The 10,694-nt window shown below is 43.3% G+C and overlaps 1 protein-coding gene across 10 annotated transcripts in view; it reads left to right on the plus strand.

The window, feature by feature from the left end:
* EBF3 (EBF transcription factor 3) overlaps window positions 1-10,256 on the plus strand; it is a 124,881-nt gene extending 114,625 nt beyond the window's left edge. For 5 of the 10 annotated variants that reach the window (XM_075718044.1, XM_075718045.1, XM_075718046.1 and 2 more), the window contains 4 exons: window positions 556-733; window positions 1,948-2,133; window positions 2,545-2,742; window positions 10,225-10,256. In XM_075718044.1, the coding sequence (XP_075574159.1) occupies window positions 556-733; window positions 1,948-2,133; window positions 2,545-2,742; window positions 10,225-10,256 (594 nt within the window). Of the gene's footprint in view, window positions 1-555; window positions 734-1,944; window positions 2,134-2,544; window positions 2,743-10,224 lie in introns of all 10 variants that reach the window. The other 5 variants (XM_075718049.1, XM_075718051.1, XM_075718052.1 and 2 more) reach the window with 3 other exon arrangements.
* The last annotated feature ends 438 nt before the right edge of the window (window positions 10,257-10,694 follow it).

Genomic DNA, 10,694 nt, shown 5'->3' on the forward strand with positions numbered 1-10,694 from the left:
CTGGCTTTGCCAGCCACCTTGAGGGCAGTCTGATGTGATGCAATGCTCTAAGGGAAACGCTTCATCTTCCCATTCTCTTCTCCCGGCTAGTTCGCCTATCAGAAATGACAATTAAGTGTAAGGTGCCAAAAGCATAAGCAATCATTAAGGCAAGAGAATAACCTTGAACTCAGGCCAAAATATACAGTGACTAATGGGAAGTCCTAAAGAAATCTGCTAAACAGAGCGGATAAAACGTAGCGTATTTTGCAAACTGCTGCAAATGCATCTACTGCCCTGGACGAATGAAGTACATGTGTACAATTTTCACATGACTTAGGGTGCTAAACGGTAATTTTGCGTAATGTCTTTATACTTCCCGTGCTGACGTGAAATTGCACAGCGCTCCGGTACGTAGGAAGGAGCGCAGAAGGTTCAGTGGAAACAAGCAGCAAAATCCCCATCCTTACTATAATTTCACGCGGATCTCTTCTGCAAATTTGAACGTTATTGCGACTTGGGATATTTGCGCAAACCAGTTTCTTAGCTCTCGGTGATTATTTTATGTCTTTATAGGAAATAATCCTGAAACGAGCAGCTGACATTGCTGAAGCGTTATACAGTGTGCCACGCAATCACAACCAGATCCCCACTCTAGCCAACACTCCTGCTCACACTGGCATGATGGGGGTGAACTCCTTCAGCAGCCAGCTCGCGGTTAATGTTTCCGAAACATCACAAGCCAACGACCAAGGTATGTGGGATTTCAAGAGTTAATCCTTCACATTGTTGACTGCTTTTGGCCCGTGCCTATTAATACGAGCTGATGTCACCGCTGCGTTCTACCTCTTTTTCTCCCTGTAGTCATATGTCTGATCGTGTAATGAAATGCCGTCTTTAACTTTCTCGTAATATTTAATTCTTCCTGTTCTTTCGTTTGCTGTTGTCATGAAGCATCTCCAGTGGAAAAAACAACAAAAAAAAAAAAATTGGCAAAGTGTAGAAAGCTCTTCAGTATTCACAGTTAATATGCAACATGTATGTTTTTTATAAAATAATTACGTCTAGGTATCTCCACCTGGTTTTGGAGTATTTACACAGATAAATCTAATTTGATGTCTGTGATTTTAAAATACTTTGTTTATAGGCATGTGTGACATATATGTTACTAATAAAAGTAATAGTTGATTTAATTTACCTGTTGTAATTGAAAATGCATGTAGCATATTGCATTTAAAATTAATTTTGATACTAATGAAAGGAGGGAAACAGGATTATTAGATATGTTCAAACCCATATTTTTTGCTTGCAACGTAATTATTAAATTGATTGCTCAGATAGGAACAAATTGTTGTTTAAAATCCTGATTCTGCTATGTTTCCTCTTCTAAAAAGATGGTCTTTTAATGCATTTCCAAGCTAATAAGCCTTATAAAATTCTGTACTTGATCTTGAATTAGTTTTCACTGATGGCTACACCTTACGAAAGTACGAGCTTGTTGGTAGTATAAAAATATCAATCATAAAATGAAGACCCCAAAACAGCCTTTTAAAGTAAATCACCGCAACAAAAAAGTTTTTCTTGTCAGCTATGGCATTTGAAGGTCTGGAGAGGCTGAAAGTTCATTCAGTGCGTTGGTACAAAGCGGGACTCGAGCCTGTTGATAATTGCTCCTAAAGACAAACGTGAAGGCACCTGACACAGCTGGATCGAAGAGAGCTTTTGTTGGCTGTCTGTGCTAAAAGGAGAGACAACATAGAGTGCTCGCAGATGATTTAAGTAGGGTTGGCGTGATAAGGTTATCTCAAACTGCAAGAGTTGATAGGGCAGTAAGAGACAACTTAGAGCAAAGCTGTGCAATCAATTAAAACTGTGTAATATATGCTGCATGAGGAAACCCCCCAGCCCTAAGTCTATATTATAAAATAACATTATTTTTTTGGGGTGGGGGGGTTTCTAACACAGTAGGTTACAGTCGCAACACAAGCAGTGTTTCCCCGCGAGGATATGTTCCCAGCAGTACTCCTCAGCAGTCCAATTACAACACAGTCAGCAATAGCATGAATGGATATGGCAATGCCGGCATGCCCAATCTAGGTGTACCAGGTTCCCCTGGATTTCTTAATGGCTCCTCAGCTAACTCTCCTTATGGCAGTAAGTGTCTATTTTTGGTAACACATCATCATATAGATTCATATTTACTACAAAATCAAATACTTGCATTGTTTTGATTTCCTATATTGTGAGCTACTGGATAAAAGGAGGGGTGACTCTGGAGGCTGGACGTAAAAATGAATATAATAAATTGATCTGTTTGTGCCATAATACAATCTAGATAGAAAAAAAAATTGGACTGCGCAATTTGTAACAAAAGTCCAACACAAAAGAGTTTGCCTGTTATCCAGAGAGTGGCCAAGCCAAGGCATTTCATTTTTTTTTTTATATATATTTTTTTATATATATATCTATATATATATTTTAAGAGGCAAGGCCCTATCACTCTCTTTTTCCATGTTTGCCGTGAAAACCTCAATCTGAGTCCTGATTATTTTTGCTTTATTGCAGTAGTGCCGTCAAGCCCTACCATGGCAGCCTCTTCGGTCACCCTCCCTTCAAACTGTAGCAGTACACACGGCATTTTCTCATTCTCACCTGCCAATGTCATCTCTGCAGTGAAACAAAAGAGCGCCTTTGCTCCTGTTGTCAGGCCCCAAGCCTCTCCTCCACCATCTTGCACCAGTGCAAATGGAAATGGACTTCAAGGTGAGCTGGATCTCTCTCAATTTTCTGTGTATTGCTTTTTTGGTGCATACACTCAAGCCCTGCTCATTTGTTTTGGAGAAAGGTACCTCGTTATATTTTTAGGTTTCTGGTGCTCTCGTAGTGACGCAAGAGCAGGAGAAGAAATAGGCTAGCACGAACGGTATGCTAAGATTTTAAGCAAATTTCAGTTCACTTTTAATACTTGCATTAGAGAAAACACTAGTTGTTTTTCTGGCATTTTCCCTTAGGAGTTCGTGCCTTAAATTTTAAAGTAAGTCTGTATGCCTGAATGCTTCTCGGAGTTTTTGCGTACTCCTTGCGTTTATACATTTTCTGAACATGTTTCTATGGATGTTTAAAACCAGCAGCATTCCAGCACAACGTGGTGTGTTTTTCTCATTTTACATATGGTGCAATGCTTATTTTAAAATACCTCAAATCAGCGTAAATCAGGTTAAGCTCTTACTCAATGAACTAACCTTCCCTTGGACTAGCTAGCCACTTCTGCAGCGAGTTTGCGTGCTCTGTTGGTCCCAACTCACTCTCTTACTGTGATGTTGGAGTGGTTACTTCCCTAAGTGAATAACTAAATATTTTCATTAAGGCAGGCAATTTGAAGCCTCTGCTTTTTTTTAATCCTCGTGATTGTGTGTGGGTAGAGTAATGAGCAATTTATAAATCAGTTGCAGAATTTCCATCGTCACTTGCTGGTAGTGGGGCAGGAGGAATTAGGATACAGTGTGTGTTGGGTGGAGGAATAAAAATATGAACACAGAAGTCTTCCTTCTAATGGCATGTCTTAAAGTTTGGAAGATAATACTGTTAGGTGCATTAGAATGGTTTAAAAGGTTTGTTTGCCTCTGATTTACAAATCACGAGCCTCGTTGCACAGTGCGGTAAATTGAAGCACTTCAAATCCCGTGGAAAGCAGGAAGGGTGGCAGACATTCTTAGCCCAGAGGTCATCACTCCTCTTGACTTTCGTAGTTAAGATGTAGGTAGCACGGTATTATTTATTCTTTGCGTTGCCGTGATATCCATAATATGATGAGCGCTCACAGCAAACAGATGAAGACAGATATTTTGATTTGCCAAACTAATTCTGGCCACTTGCATTTTGTGGTATCTGGCCTAAGGCACTTTGGAGAGACGTAATCCCGCAGAACTGCCTGTCCACCAAAAACCCAGGCCATTCGAGACCAGGATCTCAAAATGAATGTCCCTGTAGCTTGTTATTAATTGCTTGGCCCAAAGAAGCATCTGAGAGCTTATTATGCACTCAGGTCAATGAAAGGCTGAGGATCCAGCTACACAAATCTTATTGTAGGATGAATGTTAAAAAAAAGGATAATTAGATTAACAATTTCTATCATCGCATATGTCTATAGGGGAAGCTTTACTGTGTTACTGTAAGTAGAAAACTCTACCAGGTATAAGTAATATTCTTAGAAAAGATTATCCATTCATAAAATAATGCAGCGTCCTACTTTCCTCTTTTTATAAAAATACACTAGTATAGAAAGTAAATACTGAAGTAAATAAAAATATAAAATAAAATAAAATAAAATAAAATAAAATAAAATAAAATAAAATAAAATGTGGTAACACATGGCTTAGATCTGAACAGCTATTCTGTAGCTAGTGTGTAGCAGACAGATATATATACACTCTCATTAACTTGTTGATACTGCTTTACTCTGAAAAATAAAATTATTTAAAGATCTAAATTAAAATTATCTAAATTTCTGTAATTTTAGTGTGTAAATAACGGGCTTCCCATCAGATATTCAAGGTGTCAGGTCTAGATTACTGCAAAGTGGGGTTTTCAGAAGAACTGTCAGGCTAAATGCCCAATCCCCAGCGGACACCGAGCACCCAGTCTCCCTTGGCACCTCCCCAAGCCCCCAGTAACCGCACGTCTTCACCCTCAGGTACCAAATGCTTTTTGTGTAAATGCCTGGCCGACGACTTCAAATCAGCCAACACTGATTTTGTTAAGTAGGTCCTGAAGTTAGCTCTGGGAGCTGGGGGTGTTCAGCCTGGAGAAGAGGAGGCTGAGGGGAGACCTCATCGCTCTCTACAACTACCTGAAAGGAGGTTTTAGCGAGGTGGGTGTTGGGCTCTTCTCCCACGTAGTTAGCGATAGGACGAGAGGAAATGGGCTCAAGCTGCACCAGGGGAGGTTTAGGTTGGATATTAGGAAAAATTTCTTCACGGAAAGGGTGGTCAAGCATTGGAACAGGCTGCCCAGAGAGGTGGGGGAGTCCCCATCCCTGGAAGTGTTCAAAAAACGGGCAGAGGTGGCACTTGGGGACATGGTTTAGTCTGGTCTACCCTTGATTGGTTTAGAGTAGACTTGGTAGTGTAGGTTAATGGTTGGACTGGATGATCTTAAAGGTCTTTTCCAACCTCAACGATTCTATGATTCTATGATTCTCTTAGGCTGAGGCCCAACCCTGCTCCGGGCTAAGCTGCTTCTGGGCCCAGACAGCCCACTGGAGGCTTCAAGATGCCTTCAAGCCCTGACCGTAGGGTGCTGCGATCCAGGTAGCAGACCTGCTGTCATCCCCAACGAAGCATCCCATGGGTGCTGCTAAAGCTCTAGGTTAGGTGCCCCCGAGACCCGCACTGCTGCCTCACCCGACGGTCCCTACCCTGCCGAGCACTCGGAACTTCTGAAACACGGAGGTGTCCAGATGTAGGGACGTACAGAAACTTTGGGTTTTGGTTCAGCAGCCAAATGGAAAATGAATAGAAGCGTTGGGAAAAAAGAAAATACAAAAATTGTCATATTTTCCTCAGCCAGCTGAAGCAGCTAAACTGAATCGCTTTGTGTTGAGCAAAATGACCCAGAGAAATAGCAAGGATGTCTTTCTGGTCTGGTAATTAGAGCACTGAGTGCCAGGGTTGTGACAAAAAAGTTGAATTATTTATGCAAAGTAGCACGGCACCACGAGGTGATGCTCCGTATCATGAGAGCGAGGGTACTCTAGCAAAAGGTCAAATATGTGGGTGCAAGTCCCCTTGGGCTGAGGAGAAAATCAAATTGCATCTGACATATCCTTGGTGAGTTCCTTTATCACCACAGCAGAGAGGCACCATCGTTTTTTCCAACCAAAGCTCTTGAGTTAATTCAGACTGAACTCATGAAAGGCTTCAGGATGACACCACTTCACCCAGCTGTCCTCACAGATCTCAGCCCGTGCCTTGAATTGAAGTGCAGCCAGAATTGAGTGGCAAGACAGGGATGAATTTGTCATATGCTTCCTTCATAAGACATCATAAAGAAAAGCCAGCAATGCAGGGGATACTTATTTATGCTGCATTTTACCTGGCCAGTTATTTAGAGGGTTTCTGCTTCCTTCTTCCTATTTGCTTAGTCATTTGTTGACACTGAGCCCTTTTTAAAGTTTAATTAGTTGCTTTCTGAACACTGTGCAAGCAGCTCGAGAGTATCCTGATCAGCACATTTTCCACATTAAACTAAAATATGGAATTCAAGAGCTGCAGTCCAAGGCAGCTAAAGTTTTTCGGGGATCTTCAAGTACAGAGCCTCGTTATACAGCGGGGTGTGAAGGAGCTGAGTGACAGCTGAGGAGTCTGCACCGTTAGGAATGGTCACACACGTTTAGTCAAGCCAAGATAGAATTAAAAGCTCATGGTCAGTGTTGTTGTATCTAAGGTAAATCCTACAGTTCATGGATTAAGAAGGGATGACGTGCTTGTTTGGTCACAGGGCAGGATGTCCTCTCTCTCGTTGCTTGTTATGTTACCTTCCCGCACATAAGCTCTGTTCTGAAATAAAAGCCCATTGGAGAGTTTTCAGGGAAGCTGGTTGACCCTGCTATGGCAAGGCATCGCACACCAACATGATGGAGCCAGGCAGCCCAGTTTTTCCTATGAAGGTTTGTTAGCACTGTGCAGAGGCAGAGGCAGATGAAAGCATGGAAAAACCCAGCACGTAACAGCCCTGCAGACACGGGTAGTCCTTTTACAGGGATTTGGGGGTTAATTGCACCCATCCTTGCTGGGTAAACCACAGTAGGATTTGTCTGTGTGTGGAAAGAATGCTGTCCTTGGTACATCTGAGATGGTGAGAAAGCAGGAGCAGAACTGTGAAGCTCCATCTGGACCTCAGATGGACTGTTTTGTCTCCTAAGGTAGTATAAAGCAGAGGTAAAGCTGCTCTAACTTCTGGCTTGTGGTAACATCAGCCTAAGCATCAGGACCACCTGAGCCCACCCCACCAGAAGCAAGCTCTTGCCGCTAGCAAGCATGCCCCCAAAAAGCCACTCTGCCTTTTAGGACTTACTGCCCAAGAGTGAACATGGAGAGGTCCATAGCCAACCAGGGCATTCACTTTTTTTCTAAAGAGACCTGAGGCAAAGGTTAAGAAGAGAAGAAAAAGACGACAATCTGGGGAAATCTCAGAAAGGTCAGCGTGCGGGCAGTGCCAGCCAGAGCTAACGTGCAGTCGTGCTTCCTTGCTGCACTCGTATGCCGCCCGCCAGCTGCGCATCCATCCTCCGCCAGCTGATACCCTCTGTAGGGTCCAAACTCGGAAGATACCGAGATACCCCTCTCGCTGGTGCCCGGTGGGTGTGACCCACCCCTGTGAGTCTACAAAAAAGGGTCGTTGGGCCTTGACCAAAAAGCCACGATCATCTTAACCCTGTGTGACTTCCATTGCACAGTCTATTATCAGGAAGTTAAGTACTTACCCTTTTTTTTGTTTAAGAGCAGGGTGCTAGCGTATGGGTTCCTTAGGGCAGAGGGGTTTTTTTTCCTGTTTAAAACAATGGACATTTAAGGTATAAAATAAATTTTTTTGTGAGCAAGTGCTGGCTGGCTGCAAAGTTGGAAGTACAATATGTGTTCAAAATTTAGTTTTCAATTGTAATTTACTTTTTATAGATTGTGAAAGATATTGCTCTCTGGTTAAGCTTTATGACTGCAGTACAGAGGAAAAGGTTCTCTATATTCTTTCAAAATTGCATCCTGCTTAATTTTCTGGTCTTCCCCTGGATGAAACTATTAAAATTATTATTAAAAAACTAGCCACCCCATTTTTCTTTAAGAAGGCATTTGGTATCAATTTACACAGCAGGAAACGTAGTGCAGAAATTCACAACTGTCAAATATTGCTACTAAAATAAATAGTGAAATAAATGTCTGGAGTACCAGTTTTGCACCCCACCCCCCGCCATTGTGCCACAGATAGAATTCAACAAAAATGGCTAAATTGCTTAAAGAAGTCAGATTTTTTTTTTTCCCCCAGAAAAGTATGCAGCTGTATTTCACACAGCAGAAGCCAAACATGAGATTACAACCAATGTGCGATTAAGATGTGCAGGGTGTTAGTACCAAATAATGATGTGCTATTTATTAGAGGTATTTATGCACACAGCCTCTGGAACAAAAATCTGGACTTTTTTTTTTCTGCTAAGTTGTTCTTTGAAGAAGCAAATATCCGGATCAGTCCCAGACTTTTGCACTTTGCTTGGCGTGCTGGCAGAGCATGCCTCACGCTGGCTCTGAGATGGAGCCTTTACGTCTCACCGTCAGCTCGACACCCAGCGCCATGACAGATCCCTGCCGAACCTGAACCCGAAAAAGATAGGAAGACCCTTTATTTTGGGTTGACCTGTGGTGATCTGGATGTCTAGGGCAGCTGAGGGTTGTATTGCAGCGTAACAGCACCTCCAAACGAGCTCCCGTGTCCCCCAGTTCAGGTGCACCCAAGGAACCAAATCCCTCTGGGGCTGCCCGACGTGGTGCCAGGCTTCCCGCTGACTGAAAACTCACAGGAGATTTAGTGGAAACATGATACAGAAACAAAAATTTTGGGGGTAGAAAGGGTCTCTGCCAATGTACGCGCTGTTCTCCAGTTAAGTTTTGTAACGTCAGTCGCCGTTTAGGTTTAAAACATGCAGTATTATAAACCATGCAAGATTATTATAACTTCTGTTTTCATTTTGACCTATTTGATATGTCTAATCGGGGGGGAAGAAAGCACCAGAGTTGGAAAACTTTGACCTGTTTCAAGAGCATCACTTGAGATGTGTTTTAGAGAGAGATTCCCACACAAGTCCTTCGCACCAGCTCGCACTGCTGCCCACGGCGCCTGCCGGACCACAACTGCTCGGGGCTCCCGTCGCAGCCACGGGAGCAATTCTGGTCTTGAAGGGGCAATTCTGGTCTTGAAGGGGCAATTCTGGTCTGGCAGGAGCAATTCTGGTCTTGAAGGGGCAATTCTGGTCTTGAAGGAGAAATTCTGGTCTTGAAGGGGCAATTCTGGTCTTGAAGGGGCAATTCTGGTCTTAAAGGAGAAATTCTGGTCTTGAAGGGGCAATTCTGGTCTGGCAGGAGCAATTCTGGTCTTGAAGGGGCAATTCTGGTCTTGAAGGGGCAATTCTGGTCTGGCAGGAGCAATTCTGGTCTTAAAGGAGAAATTCTGGTCTTGAAGGGGCAATTCTGGTCTTGAAGGAGAAATTCTGGTCTTGAAGGGGCAATTCTGGTCTTGAAGGAGAAATTCTGGTCTTGAAGGGGCAATTCTGGTCTGGCAGGAGCAATTCTGGTCTTGCAGACCACGCTGCTGGCTGCTGCAGGAGGTTATGCTACGTACGAAATGTGTACCTACCTACCCACCCAGCTCTTCCAAACTGTAAAGCTGTAACGGCGAATCTGAAATAAATTAATATTGTTGAAATTAATGAACTGAGAAATTGAAGTTCACATCACTACACGAACAAATTTATTAATATCTGTTGTACATAAATTAATGAGAAATATCATTATGGCAAAAATTAAACAACACTAAAATTAAAGGCTGCCTAAATTATCTTTCTACCAAAGAGTTAACTAGGAAAAAAGCAGTAGTTGCTGGCATCTCAGTCTTTATCTGTTAAAAAAAAAAAAAAAAGAGATGGCTGGTCAGGGGTATTCATCTCATGCCTTTTCATGGCGCTCGGTCTCCAGAGTTGCGAGCGGGTGGAGGTACTTGGCTTTGGTCTTTGAGAGTCCTCGGCTCGCTCGGCCCCGCTGTTGTCATAAAGTACGATCATGGAAATGGAGGTTTTCTGCCCGGGTGCCAGGTCGGGGCACGAAACGGTGGTTGGTGGGGTTCCGGCTGCGGGGACGTCCCCGATTGATGCCCGACACGACCAGGAGAGACCGCGCTGCTCCTCAGCTGTCAGGAGCCTGGCCCCCGGCCTCGCCCAGCCCCGCGGGCGCGGAGCCGGGACGCACAAAACCCCGCTCGGAGCCTCCTCCCGCACCGTCGAGCCCGTGGGGAGCGTTTGGCTGGGAGAAGCGCGTGTCCGTGGTCCCTCGCTCGGAGGATGCCGTGGTGCGGAGTAGAGGAGCCCGGGTCTGCATCCGCCCGCCCCGTCCCGCTCCCGGCCGGCGCCGAGCATCGCGGTTGCTTTGAACCATTACCCAAGCGTGCTAATAACAGCTGATTTTTCTTCTCTTTTTCTTTTAGCTATGTCTGGGCTTGTAGTCCCGCCAATGTAAAGTCACTTTTGTTTACCTACCGTAGCACCAAGCTTCAGAGGATGGGCTTAGGGGACAAGTTTAGTATATTAAGACATGCTGATGGAAACAGTATCTTCACACAGAATCAGCAACAAATCGAAATGCTACAAAAAAAAAAAAAAAAAAAAAAAAAGACTTTGTTTAAAGATTTTATTTAAACTATTAAGAATCTACATGCAAACAACCTACTTCTTCATGAACAATTCCATTTTATTGACTGAATTTTTCTCATATTTTCACATTTCTCAGTCCTGAAGAATAAGGAAAAAGCGACGCCTATTTTGTATAAAGTTTCTGATTACGTCTTGGCTATGTCTAGTACTTGCTATGTGTTGGGAGAAACTTTGTGGATGCACCATTTTGATTATCATGAAACACTGATGAAAAATGCCTCCGAACATTTTTCTGTACTCATAA

This window comes from Pelecanus crispus, chromosome 10 (genome assembly GCF_030463565.1).
Source record: "Pelecanus crispus isolate bPelCri1 chromosome 10, bPelCri1.pri, whole genome shotgun sequence".
In the NCBI taxonomy this organism is placed as follows: Eukaryota; Metazoa; Chordata; class Aves; order Pelecaniformes; family Pelecanidae; genus Pelecanus; species Pelecanus crispus.